Source organism: Phoenix dactylifera, chromosome 9 (assembly GCF_051530095.1).
Source record: "Phoenix dactylifera cultivar Ajwa chromosome 9, Ajwa_hap1_PhDact_Kaust_v1.1, whole genome shotgun sequence".
Taxonomy (NCBI): domain Eukaryota; kingdom Viridiplantae; phylum Streptophyta; class Magnoliopsida; order Arecales; family Arecaceae; genus Phoenix; species Phoenix dactylifera.
In genome coordinates, this window is record NC_143198.1 from 28,556,488 (window position 1) to 28,581,919 (window position 25,432).

The 25,432-nt window shown below is 40.5% G+C and overlaps 3 protein-coding genes across 5 annotated transcripts; 2 read left to right on the plus strand and 1 right to left on the minus strand.

The window, feature by feature from the left end:
• The first annotated feature begins 1,104 nt into the window (after window positions 1-1,104).
• On the plus strand, window positions 1,105-3,486 carry LOC103709508 (aspartic proteinase NANA, chloroplast-like). Its single transcript, XM_008794901.6, has 2 exons — window positions 1,105-1,895; window positions 2,364-3,486. Exons 1-2 carry the CDS (start codon window positions 1,324-1,326, stop codon window positions 3,181-3,183), a joined length of 1,392 nt encoding a protein of 463 aa, XP_008793123.4. The 5' UTR covers window positions 1,105-1,323; the 3' UTR covers window positions 3,184-3,486.
• A 3,346-nt stretch (window positions 3,487-6,832) lies between these two features.
• Window positions 6,833-9,726, minus strand: LOC103709509 (large ribosomal subunit protein eL43z-like). Of its 2 annotated transcripts, XM_008794903.6 has the most exons (5): window positions 9,586-9,726; window positions 8,353-8,392; window positions 8,161-8,249; window positions 7,121-7,203; window positions 6,833-7,027 (listed from the first exon to the last, which is right to left on the minus strand). In XM_008794903.6, exons 1-5 carry the CDS (start codon window positions 9,586-9,588, stop codon window positions 6,964-6,966), a joined length of 279 nt encoding a protein of 92 aa, XP_008793125.1. In that variant the 5' UTR covers window positions 9,589-9,726; the 3' UTR covers window positions 6,833-6,963. The 2 variants fall into 2 exon arrangements, with proteins under 2 accessions (XP_008793125.1, XP_008793124.1); XM_008794902.4 differs by lacking the exon at window positions 9,586-9,726 and having other exon boundaries at window positions 8,353-8,398.
• A 7,517-nt stretch (window positions 9,727-17,243) lies between these two features.
• On the plus strand, window positions 17,244-25,389 carry LOC103709510 (uncharacterized). Of its 2 annotated transcripts, none has more exons than XM_008794904.6 (9): window positions 17,244-17,670; window positions 18,383-18,447; window positions 18,618-18,762; window positions 18,836-18,915; window positions 20,787-21,239; window positions 21,355-21,894; window positions 22,879-23,091; window positions 23,969-24,124; window positions 24,675-25,389. In XM_008794904.6, exons 1-9 carry the CDS (start codon window positions 17,643-17,645, stop codon window positions 24,807-24,809), a joined length of 1,815 nt encoding a protein of 604 aa, XP_008793126.4. In that variant the 5' UTR covers window positions 17,244-17,642; the 3' UTR covers window positions 24,810-25,389. The 2 variants fall into 2 exon arrangements, with proteins under 2 accessions (XP_008793126.4, XP_008793127.4); XM_008794905.6 differs by having other exon boundaries at window positions 18,842-18,915.
• The last annotated feature ends 43 nt before the right edge of the window (window positions 25,390-25,432 follow it).

The window sequence follows — 25,432 nt, forward strand, 5'->3', positions numbered from 1 at the left end:
TGTTTTCTCAAAGACCTTCTAGATAAATTTTCTTTCAACTCTCTTAACTTATCTCTCTACTCTTCTCAAACCTTTTTTTATTCTTCGAGAGTTGTATGTAACTTAGTTATTGAAGAGTTTTCGGCCGAATATGCTTCGATAAGAAGACTTTTTTTGTTTTTATTGGTTCAGTTCGAAGCCAGCATTGGAGCATCAGTCAAAATCATCCCTCTGCCGTCCAACACCAGCTCGACGTCAGAATCATCACTGATCAAGTGGAGTGGCCACTAGACTATTATCACGAAGGCGTGCAGTGACTTCATCTGATCTTTTCCATTTATAATTTGCTATCCTACAACTAAATGCTATCTTCAATTCAGCTAGATTTGAATATAATATATCTTAAAATGCATATCAGCATCAGTTAAGAGTGCTAAGATATCTCAATATACATCTTAAGGTGAGTCATCAATTATTTACTTTTTATTTCTGAAAAATAAGCATACTTCATACTAACCTTCTAAATATAATCAAGCTAATCAAAACCAATTGGTCTAGATTCATTGCTATAAAAAAAAAAGTCCATAAAGTATTTCAAAAAAATCCGAGTCAATATTTGGGACTAATGTTTCATGTTATTTTTTTAAGAAAAAGATGGGAAAAGACTTTGAACTTTATGTAGGATGAGTGCCAAAAGAACTGTGCATAAATTGGATTAGGATCCACTCAACCCGGTTTCCGCCCCTGCTCAGGAATGTAGTGGAAAGTAGACAGAAGGGCGTGTATTTATCACATGTCCACCGTAAGGAAACAAAAGCACCCAATAAAAAAATTAGCGGCGCACGTTAGCCTGTCTCCCCGACGAAGCAGGATCTAAGCTGCGCCGGGTCCCGGCGCTCTAGTAGCGGCCCAACTGTATGCAATTATTGTTCTGGTCATTTCTTTCGCTTCTCTCCTCCACGACTCACACCCTTCTCTCTCCCGGCCCAGACACAAACCACCTGCCTAGCAAAAATATGGGGGTACATTTATCACGCTTTTATTTTAAGATTTAATGTTTATTTTATTGATTCTTAATTAAAAACAATTAGAAGACGGCAAAAACCGCGTCCTTTTGCTTACAACGAGCTTATAGGTCGAGTAGAAGATAAATTGGAAGGTGAAACCTGATAGAACGCTTGCAAGCCACGAAGAGAAGAGGAGGAGGAGGAGGAGATGAAGAAGAGAGGAAGACGGGGGGAAGAGAGAATGAAATTTTCGCAGCAATATTCCCATTCCATCATCCCTTATCCACCTCTACGTCTCTAAACCCTCCTCTTCGATTGCCTCTCTATCCCCCGACAAATGCCTCCATTCCTCCTCCTTCTCTCCCTCCTTATTGGCTTCGATGTCTTCCTGGCCGCGCCGGCGTCCACCGAACCCCGCTCCGCCTCCCTCCGCATCCCTCTCCACCGCCGCCCGCCGCCCCTTGCCGCCGTGACCCGCCTCGACTACGTCAGGGACCTCGTCAAGAGCGACCACCTCCGGCAGCGGATGATCGCCGGCACCATCGGGCGGCGCCGCCACCGGCAGCAGCGGAGGGCTTGCGAGAACGCCACCTCGGCGGCGGACTCCTTCGCAATGCCGCTGTCCTCCGGCGCGTACACCCACACGGGGCAGTACTTCGTCCGTTTCCGGCTCGGCACGCCGGCGCAGAGATTCGTGCTGGTCGCCGACACCGGCAGCGACCTCACGTGGGTCAAGTGCCGCTTCGGCCCGCGCAAATGCCGGCGCTGCGGCGGCGGGCGAGTTTTCCTCCCGGAGAAGTCCGTGTCGTTTGATCCGATCCGGTGCTCGTCGGCCATGTGCAAGACCTCCCTCCCCTTCTCGCTCAGCACGTGCCCTTCCCCGGCGAGCCCCTGCGCTTACGATTACGGGTAAGAATAATGCGCCACCATCCATCCAATCCCCACCAAATTTAGAGTTTCATGATTCTGTGCAGATTAGTTCAAAAATTGTGAATTTATTCCGAGATACATAAGTTGTTCGCAGGGGGTTGAACGGAGGGTAGGAAGCAGAGCTCGATAGCATTAATGTCTCCTTCTGAGCTCTGAGCTGTCTTTCATTTAGACTTTTTAGCAAAGACGCTTGTCATCATTTTAGTTGCTCGGAATGCTGTGCTGTACCAGCCCGTTTGCGTATCCAAGAAAGATCCTGTAATTGGAAATTTGACACAATTCCTCCGATCAGAGCGTACGAGTTAATAAATATATGCGAGTCTTGTACACCAAACGTGACGGTGTGGAGCTTGCTCCTCAGGGCGACAAATTTGCCGTTGTTTTGTCCCGTCAACCGACGGGAGAGATGTCCCGCGGCGGGGTTTTAACTAACCGCTCTTGTGACAGGTACTCGGACGGATCGACGGCGCAGGGCATCTTCGCGAATGAATCGGCGACGGTGATGCTATCCAACGGCCAGAAGGCGAAGCTGAAGGGACTGGTCATCGGGTGCACGTCCTCGTTCGCCGGATCGAGCTTCCGCTCGTCGGACGGCGTGTTGGGGCTGGGGCACAGCGGTATCTCGTTTGCGTCGCGGGCCGCCGCACCGTTCGGCGGGAAGTTCTCTTATTGCCTGGTCGACCACCTTAGCCCCAAGAATGTCTCGAGCTATCTCACCTTCGGCCCCAACGGCGCTCTCGTCCCCTACGCGGCGCGCCAAACCGAGCTCCTCATGGAGCCGTGGCTCGAGCCGTACTACTCCGTCAGGGTCTCCGGCATCTCCGTCGACGGCGAGGCGCTAAAGATCCCGATGACCGTCTGGGACGTCGAGAAAGGGGGAGGGGCGATACTTGACTCCGGCACGAGCTTGACGGTGCTAGCCAAGCCGGCCTACGAGGCCGTGGTGTCGGCTCTAAGCCGGCGGCTCGCAGGGGTGCCGAGGGTGGGCGTGGAGCAGTTCGAGTACTGTTACAATTGGACGGCTGCCATCCCGGAAATGCCGGTGCCCAAGTTGGTGGTCCATTTCCACGGCTCGGCTCAGCTCGAGCCGCCGGCTAAGAGCTACGTGATCGACGTGGCAGACGGCGTGAAGTGCATCGGCTTCACGCCGGCGCCGTGGCCAGGCGTTTCCACGATAGGGAATATCCTTCAGCAGGAGCACCTGTGGGAGTTCGATATAAAGAATCGACGGCTGAGATTTCAACGCTCCACGTGCGCTCCCTATTGATCAGATGGAAATCAGCTTCCTCCTCCCCCTGTGGATTTAAATTTCCTGTCCTCTTTGTCGACATAAATTACGTATGTGTGATGTATCAATAAGATGGGATGTAGAGATTAGTTTGTGATTGTGAATGATTAGGCGTGGGGTCTACGATTAGGCTCTCAGGAGACAGTCTGCTGTGGTATAAACCGCCCGTGATCTGAGAAGGATGGGCGCACCGAAAGGCATGTGTTGTAATGGTGATCCACAGTTGAAGGCAAGCATGTCTTAAACATCTATAAACATCTAAGACCATGGGAGCTTTTGTTTTGTTGGTTTGAGTCTCTTATTTTGGCGAGGAGCATGAGCCTTAGCTCGGCGTCCACGATCTGCTAATCGAGCAAATTTAAACCTTTTGTGAGTGGCCGGATAGCTTTTCAGATTAATCATGTGTTCAGAGAGGCTAATGAGGTATAGACTGGGTGGCTTCTTAAAGTATTTGTTGACTAAAGAGATGGAGTTGTCTAAAGCATTTCAATATTTATTTTTTGATTTTATTGGATGTATGAAATATCTGTTTTAGCCAGCAGAGGAGAAAAAAAAAACACTTTAAGTTTTGGAGACCGACTTAAACCTATTGGGCTTCAATATAACCACCAAATTTATTTAAAAAAATAGAACCGATAGAATTTGCAGGGTATTAAGGAGAGAACATATCACAATTTAGTAAAGGTACAAAAGTTGATCAGAGAAAACATGGAGAGGCCGAACTTCCACGAATGAAAATGGCACGGCAAGAAGTTAATTCCCAGCTGCCTCCGGCTAATTAATGGAATATTGGATTTGGCATCTCTATAATCTACCAATCTCTGATGTTGAATAATAATTCATGCAAGTTTCATGGAACGATTCGATGGCAAGAGAATTATTTGTATACATGCTTTACAGTATAATATGAATTCTTGAAAAGTATCACCACCGTTTATGGTTACTCTAGTGTTTATTATTTTCAAAGTGTTCCTTTCAAAAAATAAAATAAAATTAAGAGGCACTCCGCTTATTTGCATCCGTTGTATTTATTTTTTTAATTGAATGTCGGTCGTCCACTTTTCCCCAAGTTGGCATCATCCCTACAAAAATGTAGCAAGAGAGTTTTATTTTTTTCAGTAATAGAAATGAAGTTATTATTAGCCTGTTGGAATGCGTACATAGATTATTAACAAATAATCTGCGCTGCTGATGAGGTGAAGTATAATGAACAATATACCTAATTTTTTTTTTAAAAAAAAAACTCCAAATTAAGAGAAGCCATGGTATTCATAATCCCTAAAAAATTTAGAAGGTAAATTATTTGTTTAACCAAATATATTATCCCAAAAATCAAGGATTATACGATTCTTTTCATCTTCTGCCATCCTATTTTCTTCTCTTCCAGCATTAACTGCCTATATGTTTTTCACCGGAATGCAAGATTATACCTGCATGGATAATCATTATGTACAAACTCAGAAAACTTATTCAATTGGTCTATCCTTTTTGGCAAACCCATTCGGTTCGCAAGAAGATAAAAGGAGAAGGTGTATAGTCAATGAAAAAATGGAGAAATATCTTATATTTCACTGAAGATTTCAAAAAATAGATAGAAAAGTAGTTTTCTATAGAAATAAAATTTCCGTATTTTATAAAAAAAAACTCTATATAGAACGTAGAAAACTTTAATTTTCACCAGCTGAAAATTAGAATAATTTTTTTTTCAAAAATATTCTTAAGTTTTTTGATAGAATAGGGTAAGATTGGCATAACAGATATTTTATATAATTTCTTTGAAAAAAGTTTTTTGAGTTGATTTCCTAGAGTATGCCAAATAATGAGTAATGATAAAGCTCCAAATTAGCTATTGTAGCCACGGACTGGATCTTTCTAAAATTATCTAAAAAGGACAAACAGGATGTAGCTTGGCCGCAGATTAGTGGACATAAGCACGTTCCCATGCTGATGAACACCACTTGCCCATATTATGTGCACGTCGCACTTGCTGAGGTTCGACGTGCATCACATGAAGTCTTGCCAAGGAAAGTGAACTGAATTGCATTACTTAATATATGCCCTGTTACCAACACGACAAATGAAGTATGGGCTTTTCTCGGCCAGCAACTAATTGAGGAGTTTATTTTAAGGTGTCCATTGTTCGGACTTTCTCGCAGATTTGGAGGTCGGCAGTGGGTGGAAAAGCACGTCCAAGAGTTCTCTCAAATGGTGATGTTAAAGTATTTTATAGGCTATAGCGCACCACCTTTTTCAAATAGTTTAAGGAAAGAAATCACAAATATGACGAAAACACAATATTCTCAAAATCTAATGTTAACCCTAAAATTTTAGCATTGTCTATCCTAGATCCTCACAAATAAATATCATTGAGCGCTTGTTTAGATGGTATCATTATATGCCATTTAGATAAAAGAGTGAGATTTGATTTTCTGTTGGAGATAGCCCTCCAAGAATGGAGGCTGGCATAGAATAGCAAATATGGAGGTTAGCTACTTAGCTCATGCTAATCTTCCAAAAAGAAAAAAACAAATCTTTGCAAACAAACATAGAAAGAAAAGAACTCTTGGATTCGCAGTGGTTTAAGACTTTGTGGTAAAAGGATTTTGTGATTAAGGTATTGCCATGGGCATTTCGTTTTGGACATTAGGAAGCCATTTTGTGCTGCTAGCAGCCTGCAAGATTAATTCGGATTTTAAATAAATTATCCTCATACTATGTTTTTCTGAAAAATAAATTTGATGCTACCTTTTTTTTTAATTTATTTACGCACGGCCTACCAACATAAGTTGAAGATACCCCTCATGAAACCACATTGGCGCCCACGTAATACCCAACTAGGAAGGAAGAGCCATCGGATTGTGGGTCATCTGGAGGCAGAATTTTTCATTGAAGACATGGTGAGCATTGGACGATTTTTTGAAAGCTGCGTTGCCTTGGCTTCCCTCTGTTCTTACACGAGCAAGAGCACTTTTGCTTCTGTAACTGGATCTCGAGGAAGCCACAGCAAGCTACTTCTAAAATTTAAGCTCCTAGTCTTCAATTCTACAACCCTCGAGGACCTCATTTCTTCTTCATCTCCCACGTCGTCTTTTGATTCTAGGCCTCCTCACTCTTTTGTCTTTTCGGAGAAGTCACCAAGTCCTCCCCAGTGGAACCAGAACAATGAATAGAACCAATGCACTGAGATGCCATCCCTACAGGCATAGCTTCATCCATAGTTCTCCTAGTACCAATTCAGTTTAGCGAACCCCCTCAGACCTACAATTAATACCTGATACCGGCAATGACGCCGCTTGGATCTACTGCGATTGCCTCTAATATCATCATACCGACTTCTCTTACCAAGATCTTTAATTAGCCTCCACTCTTCCACATTTGCTCCCATATATAACAAAACCTGTTGGAACTGGCACCAATCAATGCTCCACCCACGCGATCTCTGCAGTCATACTTGCATCAACAACAGGTTGTTGGGTTACCAACACTGTGACAATCTAGGGAGCAAATGCAACCACAAGAAATATAAAGGGTTGCTTTCGGGAGAATCTAACTATTACTTTCTGAACAAATGTCACAAAGGCTAAATGTGAGAAACAAGCAACCTAGAAATTCAAATGCCTAAATAAGATTAAACTTAGAACGGATTGTCTTTGATCATTGATAGTCAAATTCGAGTTGCTAAATTGAAAAATCAACATATGAAATTCACTCCTTAAAACACTTCACTCTACCAAAATCACATGATTGCGCATTCGCCGATTACCCTTCAGTTGCTTCCCTCAACCGACGAATCGTGCTCCGCACGGTAACAGCGCTGGCAGTACTGTTAACATCATAAAATGCAAAATTATAACAAAGACAACAATCTATAGGTATCAATAGCTCCAAGCAGAAAGCAGAACAGCGCAGCACTTACTTCAATGTATAAGCACCCCCAGCCTTGACCTTCCCACAGTCCTTGCACCCCCAAATTCCAACTGCCTTTCTCTTCACAGCATACTATGTAAACATAAAAATATACCAAATATGCATTTTGTGAGCACAACCTTCAAATTAACAGAATGAAAAAATTCAAGAGAAAAAGACTAAATCCAAAACATATTGTAAAAGAAATGAAAAGAACATGAGGAAATAATAAATTCTCTTGAAAAATGCAGGATCTGGAGTAGTTATCTAGACATAAAATTTACTTCGAGAATGAATGGTTTACAAAGGTCAAAACACATCCTTCATCCACATAGTGCCACAATAAATAGGGCGGCAGTATCTAGGAACCTCACACCTAAGCCTACGTATTTAAGATATCGTCTCAAAGAGAAAAAGAAAAAAAGATTGTACATTGATGTGCACAAAAGACGGCTGATACAACCTTTTCATTATCAGATAAAATTCAAGCATAGCCTCCTATCTCAGAATTGCATAAAGGAATCTATCCTAAACACTATATAATTTAAAAACACACTAAATTAAACTACGAAGTTGTGCAAAGAAACTTTGGAAACTGTTGTATAAAAAACATTTCTAATCCTTGGAACCTTAGAGATTCATAACATCTGCAGATTTAATTGGTCTGCAAACTAGAACTGAAATATCCAAACTGCCACATATATAGCAATTCAAAATTCTACTTTCTTTTTTATTCTTTTGTAATGAAAGAGTTGGAGAACTTCATGAATTTACATTTGGAACATGGAATTTTGAGGAAAAAAAAGGAATTTAGAGACTAATTCAACTCAGTGCCTTCTGTTAACTTGATTCATCATAAATTCCCAACTGTATTTCGATACCTATCTCTTTTCAGCAGACTTCAGTCTACTTCAAGTTGATGTTGCGAAAATTAAAATTTAAGCACAATTTTCTTACTTCATAACGAGCAATAAAAAAAGCATTTTGCAGTCAGCATATAATAAGATAATCAGCAACAAGATAGTCTCAATGCAAGAGATGAGATGATACCTTTCCACAGAACTCACAGAAATACTTGGCATGCTGGGAGACTTCCATTTTCTTGATTTGCTTTCGCAAACTAGCACCATATCTGGTACCTGGATCCCAAGACATGACAATGAATCGGAGAAAATAGGCAACAGCTACTGCAATGGTAGAAATAGACAAGCAAAGGAAAACAGCTATGAAGAATTTGCTTACCATATTTGCCAACAATTCCAGCCTTCTTGGTTCGCTTCGTCTGCATCAAGAAAAGAAGAAACAAAAAACACACTTGTCAGGAGGAGTCAAACAACTAAAGAATTATAACAACTTCTTTCTCAAACCATTCCAATTATTGATATCCACTAGTAAACATGAGACATACAGGACAAAGGCCAATAGACACTTCAATTCCACCACCTATGCACTAAGATGTAAGTTTATGAGGAAGAATTTATGGCAAACAGGGTACATATAGAAATATGTCTCGGTCTGGAAAATTGTTAAGCATCAGGCTGCATAATAGTGGATCATTCTATTGTGGATTACCCTTGAGGGGCTAGTTCCTTCTACCCCCCTCATTATTTTTCCAATGCAGCTTCCATCTTAAATCTCTCTTCCAGAACTGTCATCAACGATAGGCTCTGAACTTAAATGCCACTTGTAAATTTACTCTTTGAGATGCTAACTTGGAACATGAGCGTATACTAGCAGCAAGAAATCTTCATCAGAATCCTTCTTCTTTTTCCTAATTGCAGCAGAATAATTTCTTGTGTGCATAAGCTTCTTTTACAAGCAAAAAATAAATCAGCAACCTTGTAAGATCCTTAAATGTAATTACAAGAGTTTACATCCTTACGCACGCAGGCTCGCAATATTAATTCACCAACGGACGCACATTCAGTTAAAACTGATACTGATGCCACTTAAAACACTCGAACAATTATTCAAGGAAGTGAAATTTATGAGTTTGGCCTAAAAAATTCTAAGAACAAAAAATATATAAAAATATTAAGCATGACTCGCCAAACCTCTGTTCCCCTAAAATGCACCTGCAGCAAGGATACCTCAAGCCATCACAGTCCCAGAACCAGGACACATTTCACAAAATGGCACTCACAGAGAAGGCACAAAGAGGTATCAAAATCTAACAGCACTCATTATTCTTTGGAGAGATAGGATAAAAGGCAAAAAAATATCTCCAAAAAATATCTCGAACCTTTCAGCAACATAGAATCACTCCCGTCTTCTACCTCGAATCTTTGCTCACCAAAACCCTGATCAGTCTTCCTACTAATATTTGTTTCTTTCCCACTTTTTTAAAAAAATAGAGCTGTCCCACAGGAAAAGATTCATCTAAAATGGATGCATAAGCAAACAACAGAAGCCCTGGAACCGGATCTCAGATTAAGGAACCCTAGGAATGGGGAAAGAGGGGGGTTCGAAGCGTACCATGGCGTCGGAGGCGGAAGATCCGGTGAAGCTCGGAACGCCGAAAGCTCACGATAACCCTAGGGACAGACGAGGGGGCCGGCGTCTCCTTATAGGATGAGGGTTTTGGGAGCGCTCATGGATCCTCTTGGCCCGACGATTGCGTCAATCACAGCCGTCCGATGTGTTTATGTCTTGGTTGTGGGGGAGCAGTCCGTATGTGCATTTTTGACCGTCCGATTGATGGTGTTTTTGCAACCGTCTCGATTTTTGGACGGTTCAAAGGGACGGTTCACTGATTCATAGGGACACTGGAGCAAGAGCCCGAGCCCGCCCCGCGGCGGGGACGTGGGATGCAAATGACATAAAAATGGATGGTTGTGATCCCATTCCTTTAAAAATAAGATTTTTTTTTTCATTAATACCCTTCTAAATATCAATTTTTATATAAATACTTTTCTAAAATTAATTTTTATATATATACTCTTACAAAATATTTATTTTACTATTTTATATTTTTTTATTATTATTTTTGCATATGTATCCATACTATTTAACGTTGTTGAAAAATTAACCGGCTAAAATACTATTAATGGATGATGTGCAAAAAAAATCGCAATTAAAATTTTATTTTATTTTTAATTAAAATAAGTATGATTTTTATTAATGGTGTTAGAAAAAATATTATATTAGAAGTATTTATATAGAAATAGTATTTTATGAAAGTATAAAAACAAAAATAAATTTTAAGAAGGTATTCACACTAATTTAAATTTTTAAAAAATATTTGTGTAAAAAAAAACTCTTAAAACTATGTTTACTCCATTTGATGGTTGGCGTTGGACTCCAGCAATGCAGAGACCATCGCATTAGGCTTTTCGTTTGAGCACACGTTCAACAAGGGACATAATGCCAAGAAAATATAAAATTGGAATGCTATCTGTTGTGTGTGTGCGCGCGCGCGCGCGCGCGCGGGGGGGGGGGGGGGGGGGGGCACCCGGCTAGTAGCGGAAAGGTTCTGTGCCTTAAATGGGGGGTGGAAATCCTTTCCTCTCGAGGGTCCTTTTGTGGGACAAAACTGTGAGGGCACCAGTCTCCCCCCGTCTGCGCTGGACGCGCGGGCCGGAGCGCCTAAAGCGGACAATACCTCGGGAGGAACGCAGTCCTCTTTCTCTGCTAGCTTAATGTGGGCTAACTGTTGCGTGAGGCTCCGGCCAAAGCGTCCGTCCCCGCAACAGATTGGCGCTAGAGGAAGGGCCGCGCCCCTTGCCGCAGACTACCCCCTAGGACTGGGAGGCGCCACAGGAACCTTCCCGCTAGGGGGGCTATGTTGTGGGGGGGTGCACCCGAATTTAGTCCCACATCGGCTAGTAGCGGAAAGGTTCTGTGCCTTAAATGGGAAGTGGAAATCCTTTCCTCTCGAGGGCCCTTTTGTGGGACAAAACCGTGAGGGCACCAGTCTCCCCCCGTCTGCGCTGGACGCGCGGGCCGGAGCGCCCAAAGCGGACAATACCTCGGGAGGAACGCAGTCCTCTTTCTCTGCTAGCTTAATGTGGGCTAACTGTTGCGTGAGGCTCCGGCCAAAGCGTCCGTCCCCGCAACACTATCGTTTAAGTTTTAAAGCTACATTGAAGTATAATAATTGTTTTTTTAAAAAAAATTATGTCCAGTATGAGCATTATAGCAATTTGATTAATAATTTTTGACGATAGCAATTTAATTAACAGTTGAAGCCTTGAAGGTCCGTAATTGTTTTTCATCATTATTAGTGCCCAATTCTCTAGGTTATTATAACAACTTTCTAATTCGATTTTCCAATCTTTTTGTCTACTTGACCAGTCATAAGATTTGATTGGTGCCCGAAATTTTTTAGGAAATAATTCATGATGATTTGAGCAATATTAATTGAAAAAAATGTTGGACTTTGTTAGAAAACAGGATCTTTTGGCATTATTCTGAGTTTTCCTTTTAAAAAAAATAACTTTGAAGTAAATTTTTTCACTTTACTTTTTTTTAGAAATAATAATTTTTTTAAAAAATAAGAAATAGAGTAGTACATTTTTCTTTAAAAAATAGAAATAACATTTTTTTATTCAAATAAGGCAAAGTTTTTTAAAAAATTAAAATTTTTTTTTGTTAGGATTGCTCTTCTTTTTCTCGAGGCGCAAAAATGTAATTTTTAATTCCAGCTTTAGAAAGCCCATCAAGATGTTTGCCATGGAATAAGACTGCAAATGGGACAAAACCGTGAGGGCACCAGTCTCCCCCCGTCTGCGCTGGACGCGCGGGCCGGAGCGCCTAAAGCGGACAATACCTCGGGAGGAACGCAGTCCTCTTTCTCTGCTAGCTTAATGTGGGCTAACTGTTGCGTGAGGCTCCGGCCAAAGCGTCCGTCCCCGCAACAGATTGGCGCTAGAGGAAGGGCCGCGCCCCTTGCCGCAGACTACCCCCTAGGACTGGGAGGCGCCACAGGAACCTTCCCGCTAGGGGGGCTATGTTGTGGGGGGGTGCACCCGAATTTAGTCCCACATCGGCTAGTAGCGGAAAGGTTCTGTGCCTTAAATGGGAAGTGGAAATCCTTTCCTCTCGAGGGCCCTTTTGTGGGACAAAACCGTGAGGGCACCAGTCTCCCCCCGTCTGCGCTGGACGCGCGGGCCGGAGCGCCCAAAGCGGACAATACCTCGGGAGGAACGCAGTCCTCTTTCTCTGCTAGCTTAATGTGGGCTAACTGTTGCGTGAGGCTCCGGCCAAAGCGTCCGTCCCCGCAACACTATCGTTTAAGTTTTAAAGCTACATTGAAGTATAATAATTGTTTTTTTAAAAAAAATTATGTCCAGTATGAGCATTATAGCAATTTGATTAATAATTTTTGACGATAGCAATTTAATTAACAGTTGAAGCCTTGAAGGTCCGTAATTGTTTTTCATCATTATTAGTGCCCAATTCTCTAGGTTATTATAACAACTTTCTAATTCGATTTTCCAATCTTTTTGTCTACTTGACCAGTCATAAGATTTGATTGGTGCCCGAAATTTTTTAGGAAATAATTCATGATGATTTGAGCAATATTAATTGAAAAAAATGTTGGACTTTGTTAGAAAACAGGATCTTTTGGCATTATTCTGAGTTTTCCTTTTTAAAAAAATAACTTTGAAGTAAATTTTTTCACTTTACTTTTTTTTAGAAATAATAATTTTTTTAAAAAATAAGAAATAGAGTAGTACATTTTTCTTTAAAAAATAGAAATAACATTTTTTTATTCAAATAAGGCAAAGTTTTTTAAAAAATTAAAATTTTTTTTTGTTAGGATTGCTCTTCTTTTTCTCGAGGCGCAAAAATGTAATTTTTAATTCCAGCTTTAGAAAGCCCATCAAGATGTTTGCCATGGAATAAGACTGCAAATGGGACAAAACCGTGAGGGCACCAGTCTCCCCCCGTCTGCGCTGGACGCGCGGGCTGGAGCGCCTAAAGCGGACAATACCTCGGGAGGAACGCAGTCCTCTTTCTCTGCTAGCTTAATGTGGGCTAACTGTTGCGTGAGGCTCCGGCCAAAGCGTCCGTCCCCGCAACAGATTGGCGCTAGAGGAAGGGCCGCGCCCCTTGCCGCAGACTACCCCCTAGGACTGGGAGGCGCCACAGGAACCTTCCCGCTAGGGGGGCTATGTTGTGGGGGGGTGCACCCGAATTTAGTCCCACATCGGCTAGTAGCGGAAAGGTTCTGTGCCTTAAATGGGAAGTGGAAATCCTTTCCTCTCGAGGGCCCTTTTGTGGGACAAAACCGTGAGGGCACCAGTCTCCCTCCGTCTGCGCTGGACGCGCGGGCCGGAGCGCCCAAAGCAGACAATACCTCGGGAGGAACGCAGTCCTCTTTCTCTGCTAGCTTAATGTGGGCTAACTGTTGCGTGAGGCTCCGGCCAAAGCGTCCGTCCCCGCAACACTATCGTTTAAGTTTTAAAGCTACATTGAAGTATAATAATTGTTTTTTTAAAAAAAATTATGTCCAGTATGAGCATTATAGCAATTTGATTAATAATTTTTGACGATAGCAATTTAATTAACAGTTGAAGCCTTGAAGGTCCGTAATTGTTTTTCATCATTATTAGTGCCCAATTCTCTAGGTTATTATAACAACTTTCTAATTCGATTTTCCAATCTTTTTGTCTACTTGACCAGTCATAAGATTTGATTGGTGCCCGAAATTTTTTAGGAAATAATTCATGATGATTTGAGCAATATTAATTGAAAAAAATGTTGGACTTTGTTAGAAAACAGGATCTTTTGGCATTATTCTGAGTTTTCCTTTTAAAAAAAATAACTTTGAAGTAAATTTTTTCACTTTACTTTTTTTTAGAAATAATAATTTTTTTAAAAAATAAGAAATAGAGTAGTACATTTTTCTTTAAAAAATAGAAATAACATTTTTTTATTCAAATAAGGCAAAGTTTTTTAAAAAATTAAAATTTTTTTTTGTTAGGATTGCTCTTCTTTTTCTCGAGGCGCAAAAATGTAATTTTTAATTCCAGCTTTAGAAAGCCCATCAAGATGTTTGCTATGGAATAAGACTGCAAATGGGTTAGATTGATTTGTAAACCGATCTGATCCGATTAAAAGGACATGTGGGGACAGGTCGGATTTTAAAATGAGACTCGCTCCATCCTTTAGATTGGATTTGTGTTTACTAAATTTTGATTCGATCTGATTTTATTTTTGGGCCAATTTTGGCTCTGACTCATTTGTGTCTCCACGGCTGCAATTGACAGCAACTTTGGCCACCTCGCCCTCTAGTCCCCATTGCCCAGAACGAGCCCATCCGCTTCCTCCCTCGATGCCCGTGCTAATGCCTCCACTTGTCTCCCTCGCCCGTGACAACGACCGCTACGACAAGCTCATCATTGAAGAAGATGGCATTGGAGCTTTTGCTACGTCTAGTTAAGGAGGGCCGGGGAGACGCTCGAGAGAATGCCAAGCTCGCCCGTGACCCAAAGAGCATCGAGCAAATGGTGCTCGCTAGCGTCTGCTCGATCTTCGCCAAGGTCCTTAAAGAAGCAGCTAAGAAAGTCTAGACGATGGTGGCGTGGGCTGTGGTGGAGCTTGCCACCAACCACCCCAAGTGAGAGGACGTCTTCGCTTAGCACAACGTCAGCCGCCTCCTCGCCTTCGAGACCATCCACGAGCACTCCAAGTACGCCATCCCCTCTAGGGTCATGCCCATCCACTTCGTCGTCGTGGCCAACAATGCAGCAGCGGATTATAATTCTATGCCGGTAGATGGCTCGGAGCAGAGCCAGATGCAGAACAACAAGAACCAAGTACACAACATGATACAGTCAGCCATGGCCAACTCCAGCAAGACCTAGTCCAATGCCAATGGGACGGTCAGGGCCCGAAGAACTAGGAGAACATCTCGTTGAATGACACCAACATTAAGATTTAAGGGGAGGGAGTTCGAGGACCTGACCACCAAAGCCTACATGAAAGTAAGGCTCTTGTACTTGAAATTTTATGACGGGTTGTATATGAATATTGAAATCTGCTTGGTATTTATTTTGTAAAATTGAATGGGTCCGGATCCGATCCGAACTAGATCCAAATATTTTGGATTACGATCGAGTTATACATGGACCCATATCAACCTAAATAATATATTGGGTCAAAAATTATAGCTGTGCATCCGACCCGATCTGATGTTCTATTAGGTTGGGTTTAGGTCTAAAATTAGAACTTAAATAAAGAACCAAGTTAAGTCGAAAACACTCGTGACTCGTTTTGATCACATCCATTTGCACCCCTTACCAAGAAAGAGGGGCACACACGAGCGAACCTGCGCTCCATTGCGACGGTTGAGAGTTTGCAGTTTTATTTCTCTCTTTTAGAACTGGAACTTTCTGGACTATAATGAATACAACGGACAAAAATGCAAGATGCATGAGCCCGGATGCAAAAACCAATTCGCCGTTGAGTAGCAAATTTTGGAAAAAGAAAAAGAATATGTGAGATTCTAGGACAAGGACACGCAGTTCCCAAAACAATCACAAACAAGAACACCTTCTGCCATCCACGTGATTGTGCCACGCGTCCTTCTTCAGATCCGGTTATATTAAAAAAGGACACGCCTTCCTTCGCCCCTATCGACCGTTGAAGTCGCTTTGAGACACGCGCATTAGATGATCCAACGGTCAATGAGCGCAAAGAACGGTGCATCCCTCTTTCGCGGGAAGGAAGCAACCGCGATCCCCTCCCTTCATCGCTGGCCACGACCCACCTGTTCGGCCCCAGTTTAGAACCTCCCTATTTGGATGACGTGTCGGGCGACAATTTGGTCCTGGCCTCAACTATTCCCTCCAATCAAAATTCGACAACTAGCCTTCAGTTCCAGGACATAAATGATCCACGTCACCAATGACGTTCTCTTCACGTTCCCCGGTCGCCCGTTTGTTTTTCCTTTCGAGGAAGTCTCGAGCCCTTGGGGAGGCCTCTGACTTGCCCGAATCTTCCCCATTAAGCAATCGCGAGAAAGAGAAAGAAAGGGCAGGAGTCCGTCGCTTTACAACAAGCAGTCTGAAAGCAGTCTGAAAGCAGCGTACTGAGACCACGAAGAGAAGAGAACATTATTTCCATATAAAGTTGCGGGCTTAAATATCATACCTCGGGGTGCTTTATTATTATATTAGCATCATTAAGAGATAAGGAACAAAAGAATTATCTAATTTAGTAGCAACTCCTTGCGTGGCCCGCTCCATCACGGCAATATTATAGCAGCCATATCATTCAACATGGAGCCATGGCATGGAGATAGGTTTGGCTCACAGAAACCATCTCTGGTGGTCTAGCTATTTTAATTGTTGCTTAATCCTCCAAATTGAATCACTTAACTTTCTGCTGATCACTCTCTGGATTATTGGTTTTGTTGTCAACATTCCCAGTTCAAAACTTAGATTTTCGACTTAGAAACCAAGCCAAATCCCTGTGCAAGTTCATGATCGATTAAGATCGGAAATTCCCTTGGCAAACAATTCAATCGTGTTTCTTTCTTAGGTAGTTTTTAATGTTTCATGATTCGCTAATTTTTAGATTTAAACCATCGATTTTGTATCATTGGAATTAAAAAAAAAAAAGATGATGGAGGAAAAAATTGAATGAAGAATTTTTTAAAATAGAAATAGTTGAGCAAAGCCTAAGTAAAGAAATGAAAATTGCGCTAGGAGAAAAGATTATCAAAATCAAAATTTCATTGAAAAAAACATATAGTTGTCGGAGATTGATTGCATATTTTTCTTCACCCAGAGACAACTTTTTGTGGATTAATTACGCTATTTATGACATTAAAATGTAGGTTAACCTCAAAGCAGTATTCAATGCCCAATTCCACGTTTTTTTTATTTTCTTCATAAGATTCCATGGTTTTTTGTGGTCCTAGTTCAATGATTCAACACGATCACCACCAACGAAGCCGGTGTGCTCACCGGCTGGTGGTCAGAATTTCCATAATTAGCATACATGCTGTATTTTCCATCATACGATACGTGCCCGTGATGGACCCATACGTGCGGTGGTTTCATTTCAGATATCCTTCATAAGTTCTTTATCTTAACTATGTTCATTTAAAACAACAAAGTCAACCACAGACGACGAAACTATTTCCTTGTTCTATTTATTAGCATCGTTGATATAAAAAGGCTACTACGGAACAGTGGAACGGCGCCATTCAAGATTTTAGGGGCCTCCGCTGCCGCTTGTCGGGCGGGTTGAACAGATTGCAGGCCCGTTGTTGCGGAGAGTGAAGCGGCGCGGACCGTAGGATCGCCTGTCGAGGGTGACGTGCGTGTCTTCCTGCCGTTCCTTTTTTCTACCCCCGGGCCTGTCGCGGCTCCCAAGACGAAATCTCCGCCATTCCCTTCGGTCCTCCTCCGCTCTTCGGAAGCGGCTCCCAGCTCCGGCGACTTCCGCCAGTGCTCGCGGGTTCCTTTTGCGCTCCGTTCGGGCTAGGGTTTCAGCAGGGAGGTTCTTGCTTCGGTCTTCGAGTTGGAGGTGGAAGAAGAAGCCTAGGGTTCGTTTTCGGTGATTTGTGGTGCGCTCTCATGGACGCGGCAGCCAAGGGAGAGAAAGGTATCCATGTGTTTTTTTTTTTTTTTTTCATAAAGGTTTTCTTGGTTAACCTCTCTTTTTAATATAATTTCGTGGATTTCTGCCCTTTTTGGAACTGTTTTTTTGAATTTTTTTAAATTATTTCTTTGATTTATCGTGGGTTTCGTTCTTGGAATCGAGTCTTTGATCGATTTTTTTTTTATGGATCCCCATACGTTATTCCTGATCTAGTTCTTTTTTGCTTCTTTGATCAGAGATCAGATCTGCAATGAATCTTTTTAATAAAATTTTTGGATTTGGACTGGATTTGCCGTTGTGGCGGATTTATTATATGTATTGTGGATAGATCTTTCTGTTACGTCGAAGTTTGTTGCAGATTTAATGGTCAGATGTTGTCGTCTTGGTCGGGCTTTATCAGCTCAGAGATCGGGATTTATAGAATTGTTATGAACGTGCGATTCATTTGGAATTCTATACGTCCTTTAGAGCGTTTCTTATCAGTTGTCTTTCTATCTCTTGTCTCCTTTTTCCCTTATCTTTGATCAATAGATTAATTGAATCAGTTCCTTGGATCTGCAAAGATTCTTGGGGGAATGATAAAAATGTTTACATCTCGATATGCGCAATATATTTTGTTCAGCTTATTTGTACTGGCTTCTTGGAACTATCTCTGCTTCATGAGATCCAATATGAGTGCGAGAAATTCTGATTTTGTGTCCCCTGACTTTTCCAGCTTTCGAAGATGCAATGAAAAATCTGAAGATAGAGCCATCACCAAAAGCCAGCACCATCAATATGGTATTCGTATTCTTATTTGATTGATTCTACAATAGTAAATTTTTCTCTTTCTTGTCCCTTGATCTTGCATTTACTGTCTTCCCAATTCTTGCACTGTTAGATGTAACTAAGTTCGGACTTGGGATTGCTTTCTAACAACTTGATATATCTGGTTCTCTGTTTTTCTTTAGTCTGGCCCCAAAGATGCAAGGCCTGCTGATGCAACATCTTGCATCTCCTCAAGGGATGCAACAAGCAGCATCAAAGGTAGTGAGGTGGACCAGGAGACTTTGGTGGGCGAGCCAGGCATGTATCACTATGGATGCTACTATCCTGGTTTGGCTCTTATCCTGTGTGTTTTATTAACGTTTTAGAAATATATTTGCCCCCTTGTCTGACGGTAGTACAGGCACAGGAAATGGATCGTTTGGAGAATGGGATGACCAAAGTTACTTTTTGGGAACTGATGGCTTAGAAATTCAGCCTCCTGTAAGTTTTCTTATTCATGTTATAATACAGACAAACATATATGTATATATTGATAATTTGAAGTCAATCTTAGTTTTTTGTGTTTGTCCTGATCCAGAGCAAGCTATACGTGCAGCTTATGGAACATTAGAAAGCTAAATTTATTTGCTCCATGTTTAATTTCTCCTTCACTCTATTAGTATATATTGTTACTATGTATATGTTTATATATGTATGTATGTGTGTGTATATATATTTAGAGAGAGAGAGAGAGAGAGAGCTGGACTTGGCTACACTTGAGAGAATCTTCACTCACTCAGATTCAGTTAGGTCTCCATTGCATAATAGGAGTTCCACATCGATAATCTAAGTTGTTGGATGTGATCTATTATCTCTAAATTACTTACACACAAACAACCATGTAATTTGGAGACTCCTAGCCTATGCATCAAGTAATTAAAAATATATATCATTTAATATTATTTAGATTGTCCAATTTTTTGACTACTTGATGCACAACTATGCATCAAGTAATTTTTGGTATACAAGCAATTTGAAGGTAGTAGATCATTTTTAACAGCTCGGATCATTGATATAGGACCTCTATCATCCAATTTAGACCTAGCCAAATTTGGGTAAAGATCCACTCAAGTGTAGCCAAGTCTGGCTCTACATTTTATATATTTCGCCGTCAAATTACTGTTACAATTAATACTACTACCACTATTACTGCAATTATCATTATAATTATTACTATTAGTCAATCTTCTTGGACCTAATATAGGTTGTAAATTATATAAAGATTCTGATTCTTGCTAGTGTTTTGCTTTTCCAAGTGGATGTTGTCTTGTATCTTATCAAGGGATGTTCAGGCATTTATCTACTATCTATTTTTTTTTAATTGTTTTTTTGTTTAACTGTTGATATGGGTATGAAAGGATTTTTTTTATTGAATAGAAGGACATTCCAAAAGCATTATTGAGTCGTCTGTGTCGGTAGTATGACTTGCATTGTTGGATACATGAGATACTGTGATTCATATATTAGTTTAAGTTTTTTTTGAATGTGTTCACCTTTAAACCTTTTATTATATATATTATGTAACCTGAGTCTCTGTTAGGTGTATCTAGTCTGCAGAATTGTTCCAACACACTTTCAGCTATGGAAAAAGTTTTTGTATTTTGGCTCCAGAAACCTTGTACTCTACTGCGAATGCAACAATAAGTTTTATATTCTCTCTTTGGGAAGAATCCTGCAGTAGTTCTACTTACCTGGTTCCATTGTACAACTAGCTTTAAAGATTCTATGTTAGTTTCTCTACCTTTTTCATTCTAATAACTATTCTAGCGATTTTTATGTAACAATTAAATGAACAATCTTTTGTGAAACATGATGTGTGAAATCATCCTACTATTGTAGATTGGTAGTAGTAAGCTTGGAAATCTCAGATTTTTTACTTTTCTTGACTGATTGATATAAACAATGAACTAAAAAAAAAAAGGTGAAATCACCAGGAAATACCTCAGTTAAAGATGCTTGATTTGTTACCTTTATGATCAACTGTAACCACAGCATCAAGACAGCTTAAAAGGTCTGCTCTGTGTGTGAGGCTCCTATCATTGTAGGGTTTGGGGAGGGTGATTTTTGCAACTTTAGCTCCGCGTGTGGAAAGACTATTTCCGTGTTTCAAACCTGTGACCTCTAGGTCATATTGAAGCAACATTACCGTTGCACCAAGGCTCAAATAAGTATTTTCCTCTTATTCGAGAATCTTTGTTCATGATCATAGTCATGGATAGATAAATGATTTTATGGTTACTTATGCTTTTCTAAGGTGCTAGCTGATTATGCAACATTGGGTTGCACTAACATATGTTTATGCTTTATTTCAGGCCGTTCAAGTAGATGGATCATTTGTATATTATCTGCCAGGATTTCAACCTGGATACACTTCTTACAATACATCCTTTCCTGGAGCTATGATTGGTTTTGATGGACAGTACAACTTGGGCCAACAGTCATATTACCCAGCACCGATAATCCCTCAACCCCTCGTTTCTCCAGCACCTTTTCCTCAACCAGTTGCGTATGGACCTGAGCCTGTTCCTGTGTACCAATGGGATCCATCTTTTCTGTTTCCAGATGGGTTCCAAGGGAGCACAACTAATGGAGATCCATCAAATCTATGTAGCAAGCCTAATTACTCTTCCCAGAGCAATACATTTGCAAATTTAAAAGCTTCACCAAGCCCAAAGTTTACCTCAGAAACAAAAGGATCCTCACCAGCATCAGATGGGTCACTAACGCCTGCAGTATGTGGTCAACCTCTGAAGCCTGTGAATAAGGTAGTGCATTTTGTATATATTTAATAACTTCATATCCTCTGCCCTGCTTCTGGACATATGTGAATTTTGGAGTATCTTTTGGCTGATTCTTAATGTTTACTTGACTTGGTTATAGGCAGCTGCTGCTGTTCTATCCAAAGGTTATCCTCCCATAAACAAGTTTCCTTCGTATATTAACCAAGGGAAAGGTGGCCTGCTGTATCCAACCAGCTCCGTCAATTTTAAAGAAAATGGTAGAAGTTTGGTTGGCAGTGAGAAGATGAAACCAAGAAACAAGCTAAATGGCTCTGGCGATTTTGATTTGCTAAATGAACAGAATCGTGGTCCAAGAACAAATAGCTCCAAAAATTCTTGGAACTCTGAGGTTGAACCTGTTGGATCTCTCACTGTTGAGAAGAATGAGAACAGTAGCGCCTCAATTGCTGCTATTGTAAACAAAGATGAATATAACCGTCCTGATTTTCCTACAAAGTATGATCATGCTTTGTTCTTTGTGATAAAATCATACAGTGAAGATGACATTCACAAGAGTATTAAGTACAATGTCTGGGCAAGCACTCCAAATGGGAACAAAAGGCTTGACCATGCTTTTCAAGTTGCACAGGAGAAGATGACAGAAAAGGGAAGCAAGTGTCCTGTGTTTCTTTTCTTTTCTGTAAGTACACTAATCCTTTTACAGGCCTAATTATAGATGTGACCCGCTATGATCCGTACTATTTTAGACAATTACGGGCTATGGTTTGCTAGGCGCAAGCATTTGGGTCACCAATGTTACAAATTTGCAATCGATTGAATAAAGTCGCATTTTTTGTATTTGTATTTACAATCGATCGAATAAAGTTACAATCAGTACTATTTTCTAAAGTATGGGCTATGATTTGCTACGCACAAGCATATAGTTCACCAATGTTACAAATCTACAATCAATTTAATAAAGTTGCCTTTTTTTGTATTTGTAATGTTTGTGTCATAAGAAATGAACTTGTTATTGAGGAGACATGTTATTTACTATATGGGTTCCTGAAATTATTGGAAATTAAGGGTAGGGCAAATGTAGGCAGATCTTATATGGTGCTAACATTTACTTGAAAGTGATAGACCCATATTTGTTAGATCCCTGCTGCCAATTTGCTGCATTTATTTTGATCAAGACATGCTTAATCTTGCTCTCATCAGTTTTCATACTCAAGATGCATGTATGCATGCTTTTGTTTAAACTTTTGCGGTGTGATCAAATTCAGTTACATGAGTTGGAATTCAGATGAGGACATTGTGATTTGCAGGCTTTAGCATGCTTTCTTTTTTCCTTTTCATTTTAAATGCCAATTGTTTTGTCGAAGTTATATAGCAGTGTTTAGACAATCAGAATCCAACTGTATTACAGCTTCCGATTTTAAGGAACTTTACAGCTAGGGCATTCTCCTGGGGATACACGGTTTTGAGTTCAATTATCACAAGAGTTTGAGTTGAGATTGAGGTTTATAGATTTATACTGCTATTATTGCCATCCTAAATTCCATTTGTTCCACCCACAGAATTGTTTAGAATGCAGCTTTGCATTTTAAGGAATCTATTGCAAATTACCATTCAGCTTATCTCTTTGCTTGCTTACATCTTTTAAATCATTTTTAATGCCCAGGTTAATGCAAGTGGTCAGTTTTGTGGTGTAGCTGAAATGATTGGCCGAGTAGACTTCAGCAAGAACATGGATTTTTGGCAACAGGACAAGTGGAATGGGTTTTTCCCAGTAAAGTGGCACATAATAAAGGATGTTCCCAATCCGCAATTTCGTCATATAATATTGGAGAACAATGACAACAAGCCGGTTACTAATAGCAGAGATACACAAGAGGTACCCTTCAAAAACTATAATGTAACTTTCTGATAATTTATGTGGTCACAAGATGTATCAAACTGCCTAGATGGCGGCTAGTCCTGTTCATCTGCTTGTGCAAAATTTGACTAAACACGAAACTTTGTATTTATTATATATTCTCTTAATTTTGCTCCCAACACTTTGGATTTTGATTAACACCAATATCTGTAATATTTTTTCCCACAAAAAGACAATATCGGTGATATTGAAATGACAATTTACCCTCTTTAAACCAAATTTGATATCAATAAAATGACAAGTATTCTTAAAGAGAAAATTCTATCATGCCTAACTGTTTAAGTTTTGGACATGTCTCTATGTATACGAACTTCTTCAGCAACCATACTTTTTTGTCCATTGTTAAAGATGCAGGTTATTATGTTTTTAGGATACACAACACTATTTTGATGTTTACTTGGGCATTATTTCATTCCCTTAATCAGCTCTGCTTTACCATCAGAATTATTGTTTGTAAGCTATAAGTTGCATTGCATATTTTTTAACATGTGAAAACCTGCGTGTTATGATGGAGTCTGTAAACTTGGTTCGTATGCCCCACTATTCAAATGCTCTCAAGAATAGGGTGCACTATCCTTTTAAATAATTCCGTTAGAGAGTGAAACATGGTGAAGTTGGATGCGTCAACTCTTACTATGTCTTTCTTTTATTCATTGATTTTGAGTTGAGCTGTGGAATTTTTATGTGGGGGTTTCATTATCTGGATAACTGTTATATGGTCCGCCCAATTAAGTTTTCCTCATTATTTTGTGATAGTTTCTTCAATCTTTTCAGGCATTACCTTATTTGATATATTTTGTCTTCTAATCAAATTCTTATGCTGTATTAATATCAGGTGAAATTTCCCCAAGGTACTGAGATGTTGAACATTTTTAATAGCTATTCCTCGAAGACTTCTATATTGGACGACTTTGGCTTCTATGAGAATCGGCAGAAAGCAATGCAGGAAAAAAGGAGCAAGCCACCTACTCCAAATGTGGTACATTCATCGGTAATATTTTCCTTGATACCTTCTATCAAGGTTCTCATTTTTCTCTGATTTCTATCAGCTAATTGCATGTCTATCGTTGGCTGTACATGACCGTCTGAGTAGTATATTATGCTGCTGCATATGAGAGAAGAAGTATCTTGTTGAAGTGAGCATTATGGGCATCTACTGAATAGGTTGTCTTTAGTGGAAAAGAACCGTCTCTGCTTGCTAATTGAATATATCCAATTGGTCGGGTGTTATAGCAAATTCTGGTGATACTGGGAAAGTTTCATGGATCATTGTGTTTCTGCTTTCTAAGGAACGATAGAAGCTAGACTTTGACTATGCCTATTAAAATAGATATAATCAATTGCTAGACAATTACCAGATTTAATTAGTCTATATGCTACGGTGTTTTCTTTCTTTCTTTTTTGGTGGGGTGGGGTGATTATTGATAATATTGTGATTTGTTCGTTTTGTGATTTTGTTCTTTGTTAGATAGCTATTCATTCTAAGGATTTGATCGACGGCATTAGAGCTTCGCTAATGTTTTTATTTGTAACTTATACAGCCAAAAGCTGATGATGAATTAGCCCAGTTTGCAACGCAAGGTGATCCAGAGTTCAAACTTTCTAGTCCCCCATTGTTAGAGATGTCTGCTGGCAAGACCAAGGAAGAGCAAACAGCGGTGGTTGCAGCGAAGTAACAGCCGTGCCTGTCCGAATTGGGTGAGACAGCGGCATGCTGTGCGAAGATTAAGAATCCGGGTTCATTGGCTAGATAATGCTGTGGCGTTGAAAAATTTGAAAAATAATATAAAAAAGGGCAGTGGCTGTGGAAAAAAAGTAACTCCCCATGAGCAAGTTTCCAATGATTGGGGATTGATGCGATGGCTGTTCCTAGTAGAGCCGAAAGCAGTACTCCTGGCGATGACAAGTCTGGTGCCGGCGCATTCCAAAGAATTTTTACTCTGCTTCTGTTCTTATTGGAGGAAATGTCGTTTCATATTTTTTTGGTTCATGTTTCTGGGGGGCGTCTGTTATTGGTCCAAGGTTTTTAGGTGGTTGTGTTGTGGGTCAAGTGAAGCCCCCTCTGTTGGTGGGATGGGTGGGTGGGTGGGTGGTCTTGCAGGTTCCTAGACCTGAGCTTTCCAAGTTGAAGCCCAAGGGCTATGTGAATGCAGTGTTGTTGTAAAATTGAGGGATGGAGGGGAAAAAAAAAAAAAAAAAAGGTGGTGAAGAAAGAATTGGAGAAATAAAATCAATAAAATCTCTTTCTTTTTGCTCCCTCCTGCTTTTTCTTTGTAGTTGATGCTTTTTTTTTTTTTCT